This window comes from Mustela putorius, unplaced genomic scaffold (genome assembly GCF_011764305.1).
Source record: "Mustela putorius furo isolate JIRA1106 unplaced genomic scaffold, ASM1176430v1.1 tig00537227_pilon_pilon_pilon, whole genome shotgun sequence".
NCBI classification, from domain to species: Eukaryota; Metazoa; Chordata; class Mammalia; order Carnivora; family Mustelidae; genus Mustela; species Mustela putorius.
In genome coordinates, this window is record NW_025422368.1 from 29,490,953 (window position 1) to 29,515,235 (window position 24,283).

The 24,283-nt window shown below is 36.2% G+C and overlaps 1 protein-coding gene across 13 annotated transcripts in view; it reads right to left on the minus strand.

Annotated features, from left to right (window-relative positions):
* The window catches only part of PLEKHA5 (pleckstrin homology domain containing A5), a 242,278-nt gene that overhangs the window by 32,567 nt on the left and 185,428 nt on the right, over nucleotides 1-24,283 (minus strand). For 6 of the 13 annotated variants that reach the window (XM_045073128.1, XM_045073127.1, XM_045073131.1 and 3 more), the window contains 3 exons: nucleotides 7,364-7,426; nucleotides 5,987-6,067; nucleotides 5,703-5,852 (listed from right to left, as the gene is read on the minus strand). In XM_045073128.1, coding sequence (XP_044929063.1) covers nucleotides 5,703-5,852; nucleotides 5,987-6,067; nucleotides 7,364-7,426 — 294 coding nt within the window. Of the gene's footprint in view, nucleotides 1-5,702; nucleotides 5,853-5,986; nucleotides 6,068-7,363; nucleotides 7,427-7,929; nucleotides 7,966-13,004; nucleotides 13,086-24,283 lie in introns of all 13 variants that reach the window. The other 7 variants (XM_045073129.1, XM_045073125.1, XM_013057856.2 and 4 more) reach the window with 2 other exon arrangements.

Here is a 24,283-nt window from a genome sequence, read left to right on the forward strand (position 1 = left end):
CAGGGAGCCCAACAGGGGCTTGATTCTAGGATCCCAGGATCACCTGAGCCCAAGGCAGATACTTAACTGACTCAGCCGCCCAGGGAACTCTCAGAATGTATTTCTTAAGAAAAGAAACTTAAAATAAAAAATAACATGGAAATTCTTGATTTAAAAATCATTAATATTTATTCCTTAAAAAAGCTTTTTAAAGGGTTTTATTTATTTTAGAGAGAGTGTATGTGAGAGAGAGGGGGAGTGCATGAGCAGCGGGAGGGGTAGAGGGAGAGGAACAAGCAGACTCCCCGCTGTGTGGGGAGCCCAGAGTGGGGCTTGATCCCAGAATCCCGAGATCATGCTAGTCAGATGCTTAACCGACAGACACACCCAGGCGCCCCTTCCTTAAGTGTTGTAAAAAATGATAACCCCTATCCTCCTCTCTATGCCCTTGTTACTTATATGGGGATGAGACTGAGTTACCCGACCTACAGAATTTCTCCTACTCTACATTTTGCTAATTGAATTCCTGCAGTATTCCTTACATGCTCCTCTGTTTCCTTCTATTTCCTATAAACTTGTAGTTACATACTGAGGCTTGTCGAGATTCAGATTTGATTTTCTGGTAAAAAATAACCTCACAACTGTTGCTGGGTACTTTCTACGGCAGCACGTCAGGAGGTGTATGACAGTGGACTATCTCTTTTGGGGGGATGTTGTGTTGTAATTATAAAATAGCCAGGTGAGGGCACCTGGGTGGCTCAGTGGGTTAAGCCACTGCCTTCGGCTCAGGTCATGATCTCAGGGTCCTGGGATCGAGTCCTGCATCGGGCTCTCTGCTCAGCAGGGAGCCTGCTTCCTCCTCTCTCTCTCTGCCTGCCTCTCTGCCTACTTGTGATCTCTCTCTGTCAAATAAATAAATAAAATCTTTAAGAAAAAATAGCCAGGTGATTTATAAATTATTTTGGGGCACCTGGGTGGTCCAGTTGGTTGAGCGTCTGACTCTTGGTTTCCGTCCCAGTCATGATCTTGTGGATCATGAGATCCAGCCCTGCATCAGGCTCAGAGCTCAGCAGGGAGTGTACTTGAACGTTCCCACTGCCTCTCCTTCTCCTCACGCATGTGCTCACTCTTTAATAAATAGATCTTTTAAAAAAAACTATCTTAAAATCTTTCAAAACAGATTCCATGCCAATTCATGAATATTGATGGAAGGACTACAAAAAATTGACAATGATTCTCAGAAGCTCTTTATTACATAGAGGATGAATGGGTATATGAATATATTTAATGGGCAAGCTTTTCCCCAAGGCATTTTGTTTGTCCTGATTTCCTGTCCCTTTTAAGTTTATAACCCTAGGCTCTAGTATATCCACTGGAGTCTAAAATCTGTTTACTTATGGTCCCCCTAGCTACAATTCAACTTAGACCACACCTAAGTTTAATGGAAGTCTATACATATAACCTACTCACTGTAACCCTGGGTAATCTCTCTGATTCAGTTTTTTGTTTATAACATAGTAATAATAGTACCCATGCTAAGGAGTTATGGGGACTAAGCACATGTATAGTACTTAGAATCTGGCTCCCAGTAACTGCTCTAAGAAATATTCCTGATTTTTGTTATTACTTGGTATTTTGGTATTATTTTGCTGTAGATAAATATATAAGCGAATTACTACCATGACTCAGGATGAATGGGAGATCTTTATACCTGTTTTATGATTTCTGAAATTCCAATTCTGGATTTTTGAGTAAGATGATTTAAATTTGATTTCAGGGGTGCCTGGGTGGCTCAGTGGGTTAAGCTGCCTTCGGCTCAGGTCATGATCCCAGGGTCATGGGATCGAGTCCCGCATTGGGCTCTCTGCTGAGCGGAGAGCCTGCTTTCCTCTCTCTCTCTCTCTCTGCCTACTTGTGATCTCTCTCTGTCAAATAAATAAATAAAATCTTAAAAAAAAAATTTGATTTCAAGTTCCATAAAGTACATGTTATGTGACCATACAGATACTGAAATGGAGTAGAAAGCAGAGAAACCTAAGAAAAAGTCCTTGATTTAGGTGCTGATTCTGTTCCTTATTAATTATGTCACAACACAAGTAATTTAGCCTCCACGAACCTCAGTTTTTTCATCCGTGCAGTGAAAATAATAAATATGAAAATAAATGGAGATAGTAATTTTATTTATTTTGCACAGGCTTTTCTTAAAGATCAAACCAGATAACATATGAGAAAAACACAGAATTACATATATATTTTGCTGCTATTTAGATGAGTCACAAATTATCTGTTTCCTTGAATTGCTGGGTAGAGTAAGAGAAGCCCCCATTGAGCTGAGAAAGCCTGAGAATATTTCTCTTACAGACATGAGGCCTAATATAAATTCTAAGAGAGGAAATTGTAGCAGACGAGACAGTGCTTCACACTGTAACTCCTTTGCCCACTTAATTTCAAGGCACTGTGGTACCAGTGTCTCATGCCAAGTCAGCTAAGGCAGTTTGGAAGTGTGGGTGAATTAAGGGCACTGGGGCAACTTCAACCAATGAAAGAGAGATAGCCCCCAGCCTTCAGTAGAAAATTCAGGGCTATCTACTCATTTCCTCGGAGAGTCCCCAGTTGCATACAGTGGGAACCAGCTCTGTAGGTAAACTTTTACTGGCTTTTCTCCCTTCCTGTCTCATTCTCCACATACCCTCCTTTCTGCATCCTGGAATCATCTCCTAATAAACAATCTTAGCCCAGTTCATCTTAGGTTCTGCTTTCAGAAAAGACCCCAAACTAAGACAATGACACACTGAAAAATTTCAAGGGTAACCGACAGGCTTAGGTAAAAAGAAGCAGAAACCAAGGTGAGAACACAGAGGCACTATGTGCTTAAAGCAGGTATGCTTATTGGATGGGGCTTACAGAGACGAGATATAGTATCAACAATTAAATAAAACATAATGGGGACACTGCTTTAATTGTCTGCCTTGTGTTAATCCTAATTTTATAAACCTAAATGACTAACCTGGTGAGGAGAAGATGTTCTTAGGATCAAAGCTCTGCTCTATGGAAGTGTGGAAGTGTTATTATTATACCTCTTGCATCTTCTAAACCTCATGACTTGGATTTGAACAAATGACCTCAACCAACTGTGAAAAGGATCAGAGGAATCCTCTGGGATTCTGCTAGCATAAATGTAATTCAGTTTTAAGTTTAACCAGCATCCACTGAATGTTAACCATATGCTGTAAGGCTTGAGCTACAAATATGAACAAGTTTACAAAGGCAAAAGTTGTACAGTTTGTATTCTATGTGAAGACATGTCTTAGAAGAACACATTGAGAGTTTGTAATGACCAAATGAATAACACTGAAGGCAAAGAAACCTGGAAAGTGATTACATTGGTAACAACAAGAAAATGGGATATTCTTTTTTTTTTTTTTAAAGATTTTATTTATTTATTTGACAGAGAGAGAGATCACAAATAGGCAGAGAGACAGACAGAGAGAGAGATGAGGAGAAGCAGGCTCCCTGCTGAGCAGAGAGCCCAATGCGGGACTTGATCCCAGGCCCCTGGGATCATGACCTGAGCCGAAGGCAGAGGCTTAACCCACTGAGCCACCCAGGCGCCCCGAAAATGGGATATTCAAACAGGATTAATTTCTACTAGAACATTTTTAAGCCTACTGACCAAATTTAACTTACTAAACCCATTTGGTAAGGGAAAAGATAATAATTCAGTTGAACACTATACATCCTGAGAATTTTCTAAAACAGATACCAAGTCATGAAATAGTACCCAACTACATTTTGATTTGACTCAGGTTGCCATAGGGATACTGAACTTTTCATTAGCTTGGCAGTGACAGTGTAGCCCCATTTTCCCTTTCTTTCTTTTTTTTTTTTTTTAAAGATTTTATTTATTTATTTGACAGAGAGAGATCACTAGGCAGAGAAGCAGGCAGAGAGAGAGAGGAGGAAGCAGGCTCCCCGCTGAGCAGAGAGCGGGATGTGGGGCTCAATCCCAGGACCTGAGATCATGACCTGAGCCGAAGGCAGAGGCTTTTAACCCACTGAGCCACCCAGGCACCCCCCCATTTTCCCTTTCTAATGTCATATTCCTAATCTTCTATTGCAGTCAGTTACTTTGATTTTTTGTTTCTCCAAACACGTCTCTCATATTCTCTTTTCTTTGTTGTGGTTCGAGGCATTTTATCCTTTTATCCTGTGTGGACTACCCTTTACTGCCTCTTCCTATCCAAATCCTACCGACCATTGGTGAACTAAGTGACTACGTCCTTGTAGATATTTCAGGTGCCTATATTTTCTTTGTGACTCTATTAGAGAAATCTATATAGATTTGAGTCTTCAGGATTATGCTCAGAAGATAGGAGTTTTGATTCTAGGCATGGCATTTATTAGCTTTTAACACTGGGTAAGTCATTCCGTTCAATCATCACCTTTTTTTTTTTTTTTTTGAAAGGCTGAGTGAGCACGGAGCCCAACACAAATCTTGAACTCACAACTCTGAGATCAGGACATGAGCTGAAATCAAGAGTCGGACACATAACTGACTGAGCCACCCTGGTGCCCCTCAATCACCAGATTTTTAATGCATATCCTACAGTACTGGATGCTAGAGTAACAAAGATAAATGAGACAGGGTTCTGATTTCAAGGAGACCACAACTGAAAGGATATTAAATTCTTAAAATATGAACAATACAGTATCATTAAGAGAATCAAATGAACTGATGGAAATATGCAACCTGAAATCACACTGAAGCCATGAAATGAGGTCAATGGCTTCCTAGTGAAATGGTTAAATGAATCGAATTACCACCTTCTCAAAATTAGTCTAATTCCCCTAAAATCCATGAAATAGTTCATTAAAAAAAAAAAGATTTTATTTATCTATTTATTTTTTTTTAAGATTTTATTTATTTATTTGACAGAGAGAGATCACAAGTAGTCAGAGAGGCAGGCAGAGAGAGAGAGAGGAGGAAACAGGCTCCCCACTGAGCAGAGAGCCCGACGAGGGACTCGATCCCAGGACCCTGAGATCATGACCTGAGCCGAAGGCAGCGGCTTAACCCACTGAGCCACCCAGGCGCCCATTTATCTATTTATTTTTGAAAGGTTTTAATTTATTTGACAAAGAGACAGAGTACAAGTAGGCAGAGCAGCAGGGATAGGGAGGGAGAAGCAGGCTCCCCGCTAAGCAGAGAGCCCAATGTGGGGCTTGATCCCAGGATCTTGGATCATGACCTGAGCCGAAGGCAATGGCTTAACCAACTGAGCCACCCGGGTGCCCCTTGAAGAGTTTATTTTCAAGTAATCTCTACACCCAACATGGGGCTTGAACTCACAACCCCAAGATCAAGAGTCACATGCTCTACCAACTGAGCCTGGCTGGTGTCCTGAAATACTTATTTTCTTAATGCAATAAATGGTAACATTTTTACTAAGTTTTCATTTGAATAATACATAAACGGAGTATTTAGCTCCCTTACAAAACAACTATCTCACAAGGAAAAGAATGCTTACCATAAGAGAAATAATTGTATTTATTTTGCATCAGAAAGCAAATCGCCCCTTAATTTTTATTAGTTAATAGCAAATTAATTTCTCATTATAGAAAAGAACTAAAAAGACAGTGAAATTACATAGAAACAAATAGAAAAAAGGAAAAAAAGGTGTATAGTATCTCAGTGACTCTTCTAGAAAAACTCTGCTACTTACAGCAGTGGCTCGGGAGAGTTCTCTGCATGTGCTGAGCAGTCCGTTTTGTAGGTCGTCCCTCTGCAGCACCACGGTCTGAATGGCTGCTGGGTTATCTGCATTCATTTCTATCTCTTGGCTGGCTGATAGCAAAGCTTGCTCAAGCGTGTACTATTATAATAAAAATAATTACACTTAATGTTCTGCATCATTGAATTAATTCTTTTTACTTTCGTTTTATCAGTGTCCTGATAAGAAGTATAAAAAGTAACATCACTTGTATATAATAAATAGGGTTGTCCTACTTTCTCCTTGTGGAGTTGCTGAAGTTTCTCTTCCAGGGCATGTACCACTTTATCTTGTTCACACAACCGGCTTAACTTGGCCTAGGTTTTAAGAGAAAATCTGTTGTTAGCAATTTTTAAAAATTTTCCTGTAACTGGCGGTAGGTAGTCCTGTAACTCCAGGTAGGTGTGACAAGAAAACACATTGAAAATAGCCATAGAATACCTAACGAGGTCAATCTTTATTTCAATCGGTAACAGAAAAAGCAGCTTTTATTTTATTTACTAATTTCTAAAAAGATTTTATTTATTTATTTGTGAGAGAGAAAGACAGGGATAGGGACAAAGAGCACAGCTGGGGAGGTGAGAGAGCTGCAGCCCCCCGCCCCCGAGCAGGGAGCCTGACATGGGGCTCCAGCCAGTTGGTTAGGTGGATGAGCTAACTGAGCCCATCCAGGAGCCCCCAATTAGCTTCTAAAGATACAATGCTTAATGAACATGCATATAAAGTGAAAAAGCATTTCAACCATACTGTTTAATCTACGTAATTCGAGATATTGTTAGTAATCAAGCAGTCTCATATAACTTTAAATTATTTCAGGGTGGTTTTACCTCCTTAATGAAAATATCAACTGGATTCTGTTTTTATATTTTAAAAATTATGCTCTTATGTTTAGAAAATGTATGCAAAAGATTGCTTCTAATTTCAATAATACAAATATAAATTTGCTAAATAGAGAAAAAAATCATTTTCAATAGTTTTTTGAAATTTTTGGTATTACCCCAATTTCTTAATTACAAAAGAATCAGCGGATATTCCATGAAAATTTCAATACTACAGTAAACCCTGTAAATATGCCCCAAACTTGACTGCATAATGGTAAGTAGGCAAGAAACTGGAGACTTCATTTTCTTTGCCGTGGTCTCTCTTAAAGTGATAACCTATTTTTGTTAGATGACAAAACTCAAGCTATACCAAATACAATATACTGAAATGAGAAGATATAATGCTGTAAGCCAACCAATTTAAAATACAATAAAAATAAGACTAAATTTTAAAAAGGAAGTAGTGACAGAACTTTCAGAGGCTGATATTAGAAGACTGACAATTTTACTTTGTCTCCAGTCCTCCATACTTTCTGTTATTAGAAATGTCTTTTACTTTCCTTTAAGTGACTCTTAGTCTGCTCAACTGCTAATTATGGGGGAAGAGGTTGTTACAGAACAGAGGAATGATGATTTAATTTAACCCAAGTGTAAAAGAAGAAAACGCTACTTTATTTGATGTCATTTTAGAGGGCAAGGGAGGAAGAGGAAGTTTTTGTCATGCTTATTTCCAGTGTTTTGTCAGAAAATATAACAGAGTACTGACAAGATACATAGTATACTGACACTTACATCGATATCTACTTCTTCAGGTCTGTATTTATATAACGTGCCTCTACATTCATCTTGTGACAGCTATAGGAAAAAAGGTCAGGGAGCAAGTTTAAAAATAATATTAAAAAATATTTAGCCTATAGTTAACATTTTAGATTTATATAACAATAACAAAAATGGGATTTTAATGATTCTTATACTTTAAGAAGTTTAATTCAAACACAGATCATTACAAAAGTAGAAAAATATTTAACAGTGATACAATATGCAAGATACATAAAATGGTGTTAACTTAAGCTTGTCAAACAAAATAAGTTGGTCAAACAAATTATACAGCACCTTACATTTTCCATTTGTAAGACACACATTATTTTAGTGAAAAATTGACAAAATACAATCATAGCAACTGTACTGAATCAAATATTCAAACCAGGCATATTTCAGCAGTCAAAACCATCTTCACAGTATACACATAATCACACAACTGTGTATGTGTACTCAAATGCCAACACATCTCAGTACAACTTTATTAACAAAACCTTTAACATACTGTATACATAAACATAATATAGAAACACACATACACAATATAAACTTATCTTGCTCTTCTGTCTTAAGAACTAAAAGATAATGGGGAAAAAGGATGGATTTAATTGAAAAGAGGAAACTCATTCAAAACCTCATAAAACTGAAAGCCTATTTTGTAAACTATGGATAATCAAATTTCATAAAAAGTTTATATGTGTTCATTGACACCATTTATCTTATGGTACTATAAGAAATTACTGTTCAATGCATTTAAACATCCTTTCTACGGCTTCTTCCCAATATCTTTTGGTCAAACAAATCTTCATTTCTGCTTGTGTTAATCAAGATTTCAAAAGCCATCCCCGTCAGTTACAGCACAGGTATCATAGCCTCTGCAGGCACTATTTCACGCTCTCTTGTCTTTTGACTTTATACTGACTGCTAAGACAGTTACAAAAACACAGCAGGAAAAATTTACTTGGGCTCATTGCGTGTATACTAAATGGCACATTTTTTCTCAAAGTGGGGATGGGAGTAATGTATCCCCACTATATTCTAGATTGGAAAATTAAACTTCATGTAAACACATATAAATGAATAAAAATGATAAAAAAATGTTATAACTATATATCCCCACTCTAAAATACTGCTTGCCAGTTACATCTTCAAAAGGAGGCATAATTTAAACAGCAGGTCACTTTGAATTGATCTAGAAATGTGGGTATCAGGAGGTTAAAAATGTAAGCATTACAAACATACAGTAAAATATCCTGGATTTATGTTTCATTTCAAGACATTACTTTCACATCCTCATGCAAATGAATCTGTGACTATTTAAGGGTATGCAGTGATTAAACAAAACTTTCATAGAAATGAATTATCACATGAAAAATGAATTTAATGACAAAAGTCAGAATACTTGTGCACTATTTTAACATAAAGATTGAATATGTCCTAAAGTGTCAAATGTCATTCTCAATTAAAGCACCTAGATCCAAGAAAATAATTTGTACTCTTTTCTGGGGGGGGGGGGGGGAAGTGATGAAAAGTTTTAAAATGCTTAGAGTCAGGATAAGAAATTAAGATAATGCCAAAATTAAATTTTCTCATTTATAAGAAATTAGAGATATAAAGCCTTTAGCTTCTAAATGTCCAAATACACTTAATATTTAAAGTTAAATGTAAAACAGCTTTACTAAACCATGGAATGTAAAATTTGGATGTAACTAGTGAATAGTGTTATACCTAGATTAAAAGATGAATTCTATCCTATATCCCAGGGTCAACAGAAAAATGACTAGGATTTTAAAATGGAAATTTAGCAATGTGGAATATAAATTTAGGTTATTAGTATACTATTTTTTTTAAGAGATTTTATTTATTTATTTGTCAGAGAGAGAGAGAGAGAGCGAGAGAGCGCGTGAGTGCACAAGCAGGGAAGCAGCAGGCAGGGCAGGCAGAGGGAGAAGCAGGCTTGCCGCCCAGCAATGAACCCCAGGTGGAACTCTATCACAGGACACTGGGATCATGACCTGAGTTGAAGGCAGCGGCTTAACTAACTGAGTCACCCAGGCATCCCTTAGTATACTGTTTTTATTTAGGACATCTTATTGCATATTCATTTTCATATCGGTTGGCAAATTAATAAAAAAATGTGTATTGTGTTATCATTTAGGAGTGATAGATCCTTATAGCCATATAAATATATTGCACAATGTTAGATTTATTTCATTGTTTCTCTGTTTTTAGTACCACTAAAAAATTTATTTAAACTTTTTATAAAATTATTCAATAAAAATATTCATTATTAGACACTAATAAAATCTTAAAATAATCAGCCTTGCACGATATATTGCTTTTAGCTATCAGAAGAAAAGAATAAGGAAACAAGATTATTCTTTAAATAATTAACTTTTAAGCATGGCCTATTTTCCATAACTGATAATAATTACTGAGTCTCTTCTTTTTTTTTTTTTAAAGATTTTATTTTATTTATTTGACAGACAGAGATCACAAGTAGACAGAGAGGCAGGCAGAGAGAAGGGGAAACAGGCTACCTGCCAAGCAGAGAGCCCGACACGGGGCTCGATCCCAGGACCCTGAGACCATGACCTCAGCTGAAGGCAGAGGCTTAACCCACTGAGACCCCCAGGTACTCCTACTGAGGCTCTTCTTAAGATGGGTATAGATTACTTAAAAAATCTCTTTCTTAAAAATTTTAAACTAATTTTAACTAAATTTTAAAAACTTTAAAATTTCTTACTTAAAAAATTTCAATCTAGAATTGAAGAAGTTTGCTTACTTACTCATCATTATGAAAATCCTAATAAGAAAAAAGTAATTTCATGAATATTCTCATTAAATTCTGCATAATCATGTTTCATGGCAAAACTTTCCATTTTTCAAACTCATCTCTAGCAAAAGAAAAAAAATTCTGGGTTTGAATACCTTTTTTTGAAGTACCTCACAACACTAGAAAAGCAAATGAAAATGGGCTATATAGAATTTTAAAAGCCTGAGGCATGCTCAAGCTTCAATTTGAGAAGTGTATTATACAAACTTTATTATTGACATACATACATGAGGATATGTACTATATTTAGAAAGAGCTTCTTCATAATAAAATATCTAACAATACTTAAAAATATGGGGCTGCCATTAAATTACTTTTGTTAATAAAAATCTAACTTTCTACAGTATCCTTTTAAAATATACATATGTATATATTTTAAAATTCATAAATATATATATGTAAACCCCAAAAAAAGGGCTTTGGGGAAATATGTGATAAAATTAGACATTTTATGAGGACTCAAAAAATGCTCACAGGACTGTAGGTATTTGTTAAAATTAGCTGTACCTTTAAAAACAAGTATTTATTATTATTTTATAAAAACTCTAGTACAAAAAGGTAATTGTAAAAGATGGCAGAATGATTATTAAATGTAGAGGAATCTTTCAACACAATGTACACTGATTTAGCATTTGTTTTGATTCAGCTTTAGGTCCTTTTTATATTACCAATTCTAAAAAAATTCCCGCATAGGTAATTTTTCTGATGTCCTCTTTTTTCTAAGAAAATGCAAACATAAAGGTTCACCAGTGAGAAACCCCAATGGCTATGATTCAGAGTAACAGATCATAAAACATGATATCATCACTATATTTTCAGTTGTATTTCAGGAACCTGTGATGCAATGTCAGAGAAGCACATTGTAAGGGTGTACAAAATAAACTTCAATGAAGATTTCCTTTGGATAAGAACATAGTAATGGAAATCTGAAGAAAAAAATAAGATCTAACTTCAACTGATGCAAATGAATAAACAGGGTTTAGGAAGAGAGTCTGAAGGTCATTGTTATCCAACAGTGGCGTCCCGTAACAATTAAGTACTTTATTAATGGCTGATTTTTTAAAAAAGGACTGCCTGAAGACACCACAACTACACAGGACTGAGAGCCAACAGGAATTATTACCTGGTGATCTGTGGCCTATCTCATGCCCATGAATGGGTGCTGATATTAGCCATTCAGATCTCTTTGTACAATTTCAGGTTTTTCTTTCAAGTATTCATATACTTAATAAGGAAAGATAATAATGAGGAAATATATTTATATAAATCTATAGTTCTGGTCAGTGACACCAGTATGTAAGACTGCTCTCAGATACTGTCACACTTTGGGAGAACTCCAGTTAGAACTTTTAGTGCAACTAGGTAATTTCAATCAGCAATGACTTCTGCATCATCAATCCTGATGACTGATCAATATAAAAAAGAAAAGCCAATCCAAACCAAACTGAAAACCCAGGCTATTATTCTTACTGAAAATATAACCTATTATAGCAACATGCCTTTGATCTCTAGTCATTTAGCATTACATAAAATGATAAAGTAACAGCTTCAGTCACCACTGAGAAAGGTATCAATTCCAGAACATGGGCTAAAGGTTCTCAGCAGTGGCATTTGGAATGAAGTGTCAAGGTTCTCCAATCTGGTTACTTTAAAATACAAAGATTTCATTTTCCTTTGAAAAGTAAAGCTGTTTAACTTTAAATATTTAACACTTCATTTCTTTATTGATAGAAAGCTTTGCTCAGAAATAAGAGTCCCCTCACAGTCCTACCAATCGCTGTATGGCCGCCATCAGTGATGCTGGACTAAAGCAAACCAGAGGCCTGGAAAGCCAGAGAGTTCAAGGTGCTTTGTTTTACTAGGTGCTTTTTTGTATTTTAATCAAAACACATTCATTTTTCATGTTAGTTAATTTTTCTTCTTCTATATGAGTTTTAAAGTATTGTAACAGGTCATAGGCCACAGTAATTTGAAGGTGTTGAAGTGGAAGAAGCTGATGTTGCAAAACACACAGCTAAGAACATTTAGACCATGAAATACCAAAAACAAAACAAAACAAAACAAAACAAAAAACCCAAAAGAAAAAAAACTGGATAGGAATGTATAAAATGACTTCTTTTGCAGATCTGCAGATTACGAAGGTCCTAAATTAAAGCCAGCCAGCTCCATGGCATCTATTTTCAGTTAGGGAAAAGAATGAGGTAAGATGATGTATATGATAGCACAAAAATGACAGATAAGAATACGGGGAGAAGATATTCCCAGTATGTCAAGAAGTAGCTCTCTTTAGGTCTTACTATACCACAGTATAGAAACCAGATTTCAGTAACTCCCATACAAATATTATCTATTCCTAAGAGCGGGGTGGGGTAGGGTGGGATGGGGGCTGTCCCTAAAAGGAAAAAAAAAGATTTTTTTAAACTTTTCCCTAGAAATCAGTTCTAATGCTTTTAGAGTTAACCGAAATTAATGGCAACTAGTAAAAATTTTGCAAATGTACTGCAGACCTCCAAGTACGTATCAATCAAATACTCTGCACAAAAACTTCAGGAAAATGGCACACTTAATATTCAACAGCAAAATGTTCAGCAAAGCCATGCTAAGAATACTGCAGCATCTTAAAAAGCATGGATGAATTGCATTTTTCCAAATAGACAGAAACAAAAAAATGAAATAAGAAAACACTAATGTTATGAGTAACTCTGGGGGTAAACCAAAACTGTCACTGAGGGATTTTGCAGATGATAAAGCAGTATCATTCACTGTCCGAGACCTTACTTGCTGGTACAGTTGGGGTCTTAGCGCCGAGTTCTCAATCATTGTGTGAACCATGGTGATAATAGGTTCATTTTCTTTCATCTATTTCAAATCAGGAGGAGCATACAGCAAACATCAGTTTACAGCACAGCTAGATTTGAAAGACGACACTGTAAATATAGCCTCTACTTTAATATCTTCCTAATAGTGCAGTTGTTTACATTTTACCCCAAGGTTGTACAGATTTTAACTTATATAAACCATTTCAAGCAAGTATTAAATGCTGTAAAATACTTCCCAGGTTATAGAAAAGCTTACTAATTGCAATATTGCTGCAACTAGGTTTTACTTTATAAATACAATGAATATAGTGGATGAATATTCTTACATATACTAGGACAGATGATAAAGCATCATGCCATATTCAAAGAATAAACTATAGGATGAAAACCTACTTAAAAGGAGAAAACAGTATCATTTAATTGATTTAGTAAAAAAGCTTAAAATGATACTCAGTTCTTTGTGTAACTGATCAGAAAAATATTAGTTTTCTTGTATTAAAATTTTATAATATTCAATATATCTTGTCATTTAGATAATCACATATTTCACTAAGGTTAATTTTGATAGACATCTGTACACAGTCTGCTTTGGATCTTCTTACAGCATAACACAACATGCAGAATTATTTCAAGGACATGCAAACTAAAATTTATTGAGCAAAGTCTTGATGTATCTCCCTGGTTCCTAAAAAGACTGAAACCATGTTTCACATTTCCAGCTAATGTTGTACTTAATTACTGCCTCTAGAAAAATATTTGTTTTAGGAGGTTCTGGACTCAAGAGATAAAGCATTCAAAAGAGAATCATCATAATATACAGAGAGTAAAAGGCCAATGATATTGTACCATTTGTATGTAGACAAATTATAATTGCAATGTGCAACATGTACTTTACATGATTTTCAACCTGCAAATTATAGAAAATAAGCATTTTATTACAGTTAACAAATGCTACTTTACGGATTCCATTAAATCTACAATAAAAGTTTACTAATCTTGAGACTAATAGATGCAGAATATAAATAAAAGATAAATCCTGAAAAGTGTACATCTAGACAATTTTATTTTCAGCCTAGTTACCAATATTTCATGTCAATAAAATGTTTTGATTGTCAAATTTGAAAATGGTGACTGGTTTAATTTTTTTAAGTTTCATTCAACCTAAATAATTTATTAAAAAATAATTTATTTAAAAATCTCAACATCTGCATATCATTTAAATATAAACTTCTTTTTTTCCTCTGCAACGCTATTTAGTAAGGGACTAAGGCATTTACAGGTGACATTTCATGTACACCAGAAAGAGATGTGTTGATTCGCAGTTCAGGGTAATTTTTTTTAACAGTGTTGCAAAGTAACTTATAAACATACAACTACAGATGTAAATTTACTTTAGGAGAAAAAAAACTTTTATCCTGGGAATTTAAGACCTCTTTAAGTTTTCATATGCCTTCTATGTTTTAAGGGAACATTAGTTATCTTAGTCAAATGTAGATCTTGGATTAAGTACAACTGTTTTTTGTTTTGTCTTACTCATTTGACTGTATTGATACACACTTTATATAACACAGTAAGCTTAAGTCCCTATCCATTTTAAAATTTAATTTTCCAAGCAATCTCATCATTACTATTTTTCCAACAGCATACCATGGAATAGTCAAAATAATACTGGACTCAAATTTTTTTGCATTGCGTGAAGGTCAGGAGCATGAATGTTGTAAGAAGTAACAGAGATCAGAGAGTATCCAAATGTAAATGATACTCAAGGTCAAACTGAAACTGCCCATCGAGTCTTGGAAACCTGGCACTACTGATCGGCCCTTGTGCCAAATGGCTAGGTCAACATGGTTCACACCTCCAAGTGGAGCTTTCATTACAGTACAGATTAAGGATAAATGTTCATATTCTAAGGCTGGCAAATTTCCTTGAAGGGACAATATGGTTTCTACAGAAGGGTAATCAAGCCCAACTTATTTAGTGGACTACTTTGAGAGGGTAAACATGCATGTGTATCAAGGGATGCCATATTTGTGATTTTGATTTACATGTTAAAGCTTATTAAATATTCAGACACTGAGAAGGGGACTTTTTGCAAGAAAAACCTAACTTAGGAACAGAAAAACTAAAAGTAAAAATAGTGTTTAAATTATACAAATTGCAAAGTGTTTCAGAGATTATTTCAGAAATTGACTATTTTTCATTATGAAAAACTTCATACATATCAAATCCTAGATTATTAAAATTAGAAGTCATCCCTAGAAACTGACAATTTAGTACAACAAAGGAATAAAAATGTTAGCAGTAATTATTTTGAATTGTGGGACTGCAAATTTTCTCTTTCTCTATACTTTTCTCCATTTTCCAAGTTTTCCCCAGAGTAGATATTGATTTTCTAATTAAAAGAATATTACTAAAGAGTCAAGGATAAAAATATATAAACATGAAATAAACAAAATTAATGAAATAATCATTTCCTCTGAGAAAGAAAAATCTTATTAGCACCATGTGTTCGTATCATGTTCAAGGCTGGGAATTAAGGTGGGAAGAAACCTACTGGATTTGTCTGGTGTAGTAAGGTCCTTACCTAGAAGAATTCTTATAAACCTTTATTCTGTCTTAGGAATCTGTATCCATATCAGAAATTTATTAGAAAAAATGTTAACTAATTTAAAAAAGTAAGCTACCCAACACATTTGTAAATATATAACTACCTGTAATACCATTTCTACCCTTTAAATTATTACTTGAGAAATCAAAATTCAAGTTTAGACCAGGGATTCTTAAGCCACATACACACCACTTGAGGAACTTGAAAAGAATACAGATACCCTGATTCCCAGATAATTCTAATGAACAATTTGAGAATCTCTGATTCATTAAAATACCAAAGTGACAGGATGGTCTAAAAATTCCTTTGCCAGAACTTTACCCCACTATCTTAACACCATCTAGGATCCTTGTTTTCAAATCAGAAGAGAATTATTGGATTTTTTTAACTTGAGCATGAAATTCCAACTTGCTCATTGTATTATGCATTATGTATTTTTAAAGTCATTATTTACTACTTTAACTGAAAAGCTATCGTAATGTTTACATAGCCAAAGTCAGATGGAATATGCTGTTTCAGGGTAAGTCCTAGAAGTTAGTTTCAGGGCACCTAGTTGGCTCAGTCAGTTAAGCATCTTCCCTCAGCTAAGGTGATGATCCCGGGTCCTGGGATTGGGCTACCTGCTCAGTGGGAAGCATGCTGCTCCCTCTCCTGCTCCCTGTGCTTGTGTGTGTGTCTCTCTTTGTGTCAAGTAAATCAGCAAATAAAATATTTAATAAAAAAGAAGCTAGTTTCCAAGTATTAAATATAGAATATTTGAGGGGTGTTTTAGTGAAAGGAACTGCTAGCCTGTTTCTAGAATATATTTGGAGATAAAGCAGATCCAGTATTTCCAATTCAATAAATCTGCAAACGGTGAAAATTCAGTCAGATCAGTGAAATTGTTTAATAGGGACCAAACTCATTGTATGGGCTCCTGATGATTGTGTTCAGTTTCCAGCTGTCACATACCACATGAAAAGAGAGGGCCACCACACACAGGACCACTCCCTTTCAAATCATGAACAGCCCACTGGTTAGTTGTCCTAACAGCTCTTGGTTAGGTAGATGTAGTGCCCTCAGAAAATCCGAAATCTCACTGCTTCTGCCTTTCCGTAAATAGTCTTATCCCATCTCTTGTGTAATTATGGAATCATTATTAGTAAAATGGAATCCCAGGAAGTATATGAGCTGAAGAACAGGCACTGTTACCAAATTGTTTTACTTTAACACTATGAGAACATATTGTACATATGTACATATGTAACTATGTCGTACTTCCTAGGATCTTGAACAGAACTTCCCAACTGACACCTGTGGGCAGGGAATGGGATACAGGTGTGTGCAGATAGGGACCACCTCAGTCCTCAGTGGGCCTACATGCTCCTAATAGCACCTCCTCCAGTTCCCGCCAAGGTGCTGTATAAATACCGTCACTTTCTATGTGTGCCATACACGAGAAAGGTTAGAGAGCACTAAGACAGTGTTCTTATTTCAGAAAAACTATGCTTTATGTCTTTGGTGTTTATTGTGATAAATATATTTACCTCAATAGTTTTCAAACCTGACGGAAAAGAAAAAAAAAATCACCTATGGACATTTAACATGGTATCAAGGGCTGGGCTCTGGCAATTCTGACTGGGTATTCGGGAAAGGAGGGCCCTGAGAATTATACTTGCTTTCTGTCTTTCTGAAGGATGTCCACTGATAGTTCTGACAGGAAATCAGGCTTCATAACCATGGTCTCATCTTGGCACTAACTCAAGTAATTCAGGACTAATTCAACTGTCTCCCAATAAAGATTTTTTCAAGGTCTTGATGAGTCGGTACTAAATGTTAATCAAGCTATCTGCATAAATACCAAAAGATGAAAAACTCCAAACTAATTATCTAAATGCAAGTGTTACATCTACATTAAAACAACTATCTTTATATGAGATAAAACATTAAGATACTAAATCCCCTTAAAAAAATCAACTGACTCTCATTATTAATATTGGTGGACTCATCAGAGTTATGGGGGACCCGCGGTGTCAAGAATCCTACTGCCAGTTGTCGTATTTGTTTAGCAACTCCTAAACACCAGTTTCAAAGTCTTTATCTTGGAAATTAGACAAGCTACTAATGCAAAAGGAACAGATATTCTAACTCATGAGATAAATGCTCCTGAATAATTTTGGGGTAAATGACAGAAAAGAGAAAGATTAGCAGTGAGCAGAGTCAAGACATTCATATAATTTATCCTTGGAGGAGATTAATTCTTGAATTCTCCTTTAAATATAAGAAGTGGTTAAGGAATGGCTTAATTGGTCTTTAGAAGTTTATATAATGAATTGTCTAGAATTGTGTTTTGTTGTCCGATAGAACTTTCTGATGATGAAAATGTTCTATATTGCTATAGTCCAAAATTGTAGCCATGTGACTCTTCAGCCCTTTTAAATGTGGCTAGTATGATGGGGGGGGGGGAGAATTTTACTTTTATAAAAATGTAACTATTTTAAATGTAAATTTAAGTAGTCACATATAGCCAGTGGCTATGATATTAGACAGCAGGCTTAGAAATTCTAGACAAGTAAATTTAGTGTAATTTTTCCCCTGATCTGGATCTTCTTCCCAGAAGGGGAATACATTTGTGCAAGCTCTGTCTTGTAATTGAGTCTGAGTCTGAATGCTGTAAACAGCTTCCTCCTTTTTGGGAGCAGGCAGCCTGGATGACTCCTTTCTACCCCACAGAGCTTTTGTCCTGATAACCAATGAGAGGACTCATTTCTGTGCTGTCATTTTCCATTTAAATGGAAAATGGACTTTTCCCGAGTTCTTAATGACTTCTTAGGAAAAGAATTTTTTAAGTTGAGAATCTGTCTTAACAATAGCAAAAACCCCTGATGGCCTAATCACTGAAGAATTCATTTCTCAAGAATGTCCTCCTGCGTCTAGATCAATAAACTCCTAAGAAGTGTGGCAAGACTAAAACGCTAAAGAATTTGACATGCCTAGGGTGAAGCTTTGAGGAATGCAGGGGTCTTTATAAACAGGTCATTTAGATAATGACAATGTAAATGCCTTCCACTCTCACTCCAGGAACATCTGAAAGTCCAAGAACCTGAGATTGAAGGGTATGACTACCTATTGAAACTATTCATTGTTTAACAGGGAGCAGGGAAATCTGAAGTGACTTTTTAAATAGAAGAATGTAAATAAGTCTCTTTATAACTGATGGGGCTGGAGGTCTATTACTGTGAAAATCTTAAAGCAATCTGAATAAACTGTCCATGCTATACAGGCTTTCTAAAAGTAAAGCTTTGGGAAAGTATTACTACTGTTATATATTCAGAAGAATCAATGGTACTTTAAAAGATGCAGCTAGACAATATAATATTTTCTCTTTTTCTTTTCCAAGGGAGAAAGATGGATTAAAAAAAGACAAACAAAAAAGGAACAACAAATTGGGACACTAACATAGGTGTCAAACATACCTGACACGCCCTTAAGGGAAAAAGCAGAAGCATTTCTAAACAGTCAGTATTGGCTTCAGGACCACCGACTATAAGGCCCACTTATGGAGAAACATTATAAAAATACCCTGAGCCCAGCAGGAAAAAAAGAGGGTAATCTCTGTACTCACAACATCACTTCCTGCTGGATTTTTAGAACCCCCATTTTGAGAAATATATACCGCTGGTATATTTGAAGGTCTCAGGTAATGTCTTTCTAAATAATTTAGTTATATAATTTATTCACAGTGAGTTTCACCCTTTTTTACCAAGGGTCTTTTAAATTATTATTTTTTTAAATTAAAATCCTTTTGGCTATAGGATAAACTTTATAGATCTGATTTTTACTTTGGTGGCTTAAACTATTTTCTTTATTTAATGACCCATTCTTTTTTTTTTTGTATTTTATGAACCAAGGTGACATTTTAATGCTCTATAAAAAAGCAAAGTTACATATCAAATATCCACTATACTAAGAGGATTTTATGACTCATTCTTTTTATTATTATTTTTTAAAATATTTATTTATTTATTTGAGAGAGAGAGAGAGAGAGAGACACACACACAGTCAGAGAGGGAACACAAGCAGGCGGAGTCGGAGAGGGAGAAGCAGGCTTCCTGTCAAGCAGGGAGCCCAATGCAGGGCTTGATTCCAGGACCCTGGGACCATGACCTGAACTGAAACCAGGAGCCTAACGACAGAGTCACCCAGGCGCCCCTAATGACTCATTCTTAACCACTGTTTCTTCAGCTTCAAGGAATAGATTATTATCTGATGCTACTACCATTTTTATTCCTGGGATTCACAGGCAGCCAGAAACAGTTAAAGAACTCAAAATCCACTTTGTAAAAATGTATTATTGTGTGTATTATGTTTAATACAGTTGTATTTTTCTCTTCTTTGCATGTGTTTTAACGATACCATTTTTAATTTTTAGAAACGATTTATTTGAGAGAGAAAGAGCAAGAGCAAAGGAGTAGGGGGAAGGGACAGAAGGAGGAGAAGCAGACTCCCTGCTGAGCAGGGAGCATGATGCAGGGTGCAGGGGCTCAATCTCAGGACCCTGGGAATCATGATCTGAGACGAAGTCAGACACTTAACGGACTGAGTCACCCAGGTGCCCCATCATTTTAAAGGGACAAACGTTCCAAGAGTGAAAATCTGGTATCTCTGTTAGTGAAAAAGGTTATTTGTTTTGGCTGTGGGTAAATCTGCTCTAAAATATATTCGTGCTTTAACTCAAAGTTAAAATATCTTCTAGACACAAGGACCTGGGTTTTATTAATAGGAATTGTATTCTGAGTTACAACTAGCACTGAATAGCAGATTTCCTACCATTAATTTAAAGATTTATCCGCTTTATGATCATACTCTTAGTTCAATCTTAAAAATGATTTTGGCCTTTATGTTCAACTTTATTCCCTTCCTGGGCTTTGAAAATAATTAAAGAATTCTACTTTATAGAATTTATAGTAAAAAAAAAATTATAGTAACTCTATAGAATTTATAGTTAACTTCCTGCCTTACATACTGAGCTCCATAAATCTTTGCTGAATGAACATTCTGAAAAAATTAATAAAAATGAGATAGAAAGAAAAGCTACAGCCCTTGGGTTACAAAAATACCTGCTTTGGTAAATACAAAATAGAACTATATAAATATTATGCATTTAGGAGGGGTGGGGAAATTGTTTTCATTTTGCCATCTTGTTAGGTAAGAAAATGTTAAGAACAACTCCATTAATTCTGAAGGAAGGCAAACAAATTTAGAAAAAAAGGAAAGAAAATTCCTTAATACAATGAAGTCATCCTAGTTATGTGATTTGGGGCAAAGCATTAATCCTGACTTACGGGGACAAATTCAACTGGCCCACATGCTACAGAGTATGTGTATATGAGCAGCCCAGGTGGGATGCTGTATGTGACGGTGCTCTGGAAACTGCAGTGTTACTTAAGCTCTGGACAAACAGGTACTGACCGGGCAGATGCATGATGTAGAGAACGGGATTGCTTTTAAAGCAGCATTGAGAATGCTGGCTGGAGAAAATGGGCTCTAGGAAAGGAAGTGTTTTTCACAGGTTGGGGTGGTGGTGGTAGAGGAGTGAGGGTTTGAATGACAAATCGAAAAGAGACCTTATTTTGTAGTAAGAAGTTGGTAAATTTCTGGAGTTAGCTGAAAGACACAGAGTGGCAGGTGCTTTTAATATGACCCAAATTTTATAAATGGTAATGAGGAGCTTATTAGTACATACAGGGTGTTATGATGGCCTCTAATATCCTGAATAAACACCATACAGGTATTATGTATTTAGCTAAAATACCTGTTCAGATGGTTCTACAGAACGTCATGATTTTCCTGTTTTTAGTAAATGTTCTTAAAGGACTTTAAATTCAAGTTTCATGGTATTTTTAAAAAATATTTTATTTATTTATTTGAAAGACTGATCTCAAGTAGGCAGAGAGGCAGGCAGAGAGAGGGGGAAGCAGGCTCCCGCTGAGCAGAGAGCCCAGATGCAGGGCTCGATCCCACGACCCGAGATCATGATCTGAGCCGAAGGCTTAACCCCCTGAGACACCCAGGTGCTCCATCAAGGTTTCATGGTATTTTAAACTTTAATTGTGATGGTGTTGGGAGATAAAATAGTAGGAGAACATACTGTAACTCCAGGAAGCTGTCTGATTTAATTCTTTCATTTTAATACATGTGTATAATTTCTACCCTTAGAGTGGCAGAACAGGACTGTCCTATCTTAGATCCTTCTAGGTAGGCTGCTATTGGTTTTTCTTTTCATCGTCTAGGCAATCAGACCATCCAAGACTGGTGTCAGGTTCTCCTGCCCATAGCTGGAGAAGACTGGGTCTCCCTTTTTTCTTTTCCCTTGAGGGCTTAAACCACTTTTGAGTTCTAAATCTAAGGCAATAGCTAAAATAAAGGTCCTGACCCTTCTCAGAGTCAGGGAACTCTTCTCTAAGGATGATGAGCTCCATAAATACTACACCAATGATGTTAAAAGGGAACAATAGTTTGAACCATTTTTTTTTTTTTTTTTAGTTTGAACCATTTTTGCTTTTAGTTTTAGTCAGGGAACTAAAGGATAAGATGACAATCCAAATTTTGGACACGCTGGGACTGTACTGAAGGCAGACGGTCCAAGTGCAGGTTGCTACGAGCAACTAGAAACATGTAACTAGAAAGACAGTAATGTGTTTTGGATACCTTTTGTGCCCCTCTCTACATCCTATTAGCACATCTTTTATTTCCGCTCTTGCTGAGCCAACACCCACATTGTGCATGGGAACCCACTGGATGCTCGTGTATGCGTCACCTCAGTATGCTCGAGAGTTAGTCTCGAGAGGTAGCCCTTGCCAAGGAAGATGGTGGCCAGTACAGGATGGGTGCCCCTCCTTCTGTTCAGCTGGGCAATTCTGCAGTGTTTCATCAACAAGTATCAGTCAGATGAGGCCCAAGTTGTGTATGGCAGTTGATAATATATTCCCTCCTTCCCTGCTCACTCTCTCTACTTCTATACCTTGGTATCACTTCCCAAAATAAACTTCCTGAGAACAAGCACAAATCAAGACGCCCACATCACAGACTCTGTTTTCTGGAAGAAATCCAGGGGTAGAGACAACTAGTAAAATGATGTGTAGGTGAATGCTCAGAGGAGGGAACACTGAAAACCAGAAAACTTCTGGGGCGCCTGGGTGGCTCAGTCAATTAAGTGTCTGACTCTTAATCTCAGCTCAGGTCTTGATCTCAGGGTCATGAGATCAAGCCCCGTGTTGGGTGCAAAGTCCGCTTAAAAAACAAAACCAAAACCAAAACCAGAGAACTTCCCCAGTTAAGGCTGAGATGAGTGAAAACAGCAAAAAGGGACAGATTAGTTACTAGTAAGAAATAGGAAAACCATGATAATAATGTCTAGGCATTGGATAGGCCAAGAGTTCAGAATCAACACATACAGCGCGCGGTGACCACCCGCAGGTGCCTGCGTAACAATAAAGAACCTCTTGCTGTTTGCATCCTGTGGCAGTGTTGAATTCTTGGGTAAGGGGATCCGCGGGTCTTTCAGAATTTCCAGTTCTGGTCTACCCACTGTCTATTTAGTCTTCTTAGAGTTCTGCCATTATGATGTCATATACTGCTTAAGAATTCCCTGGGTATTATCACTCTCTCCCTACTACTTCTGTGATCAGATTATGCAGAGAAAGGGAGAGACTGAATCAGAAACGAAGAAGGAAGTATAAGGGAGAAAGGATTCCTCTTAATAACAAGGCGTAAGAAAATACAGATATTCTGCACCATGTAACTAGCAGGGTTAATAGATGTTAAATAACATATTTTCATTTTTCCAGTATCTTTAGCTTGCTTTTGCCAAATGCCCATTCTATGTCCCCTGGAAACGTTCTCTATCAATCATTCCTAAAAATAGAAGCTCCAAGACCCCTTGAAATATTAGAGAAAATGGGATCCTGCCTAATAGCTCCACAGAATGAAGTTGCTGAATTGACAGGAACAATGAAAGCCATCAAGAATCTTTTCAATCATCTTGTTAGCATTTCTTCCCTTATAGGGAGGCTGTCTTTCATGCACACAAAGAACAAAATGCAAAAAAGTATTCTTGGGTTTTTACCTTGAATGGTTTCAGTACCAATGACATACATTCTGTTAATTGTTCCTTTTTACATTTCTCTTGGCATAAGTATGTTTAAAAGTGGTCAGACTGTGTCTACTTAGTTTCATTTCTTGAAAGGCTATCTCAATGCTACTACAAAACTTTTGCAAATTAGAAAGTTTCGCTTACTCTTCAGGGTGTTTTAAAAGTTAGTATTAAAATAAAATGAGTTTCTTATCTTCCCCACAGGCATTTGAGGATACTTAAAAAAATGTACTGATAAAATAAGACAGATGTAGCTATTGATTCTTGGAATTCTTAAACATTTTTATACAACAAAGAAAACCATGGGTATGCGTGGGCTGTATTTTTCTTTTATTGTGGAAAATTCTTTAATTATGGCAAACTGGTTTGTCAGGAGAAATTTCCAGTTTTTCAATGAGAATTTGAAGATAATGAGATCCTTTAGCCATCTGATGGTAAAGAATATACTCTTTGATGCTATATTCAGAAAGGACTTAAATATGTTCTAGTGGCAAGG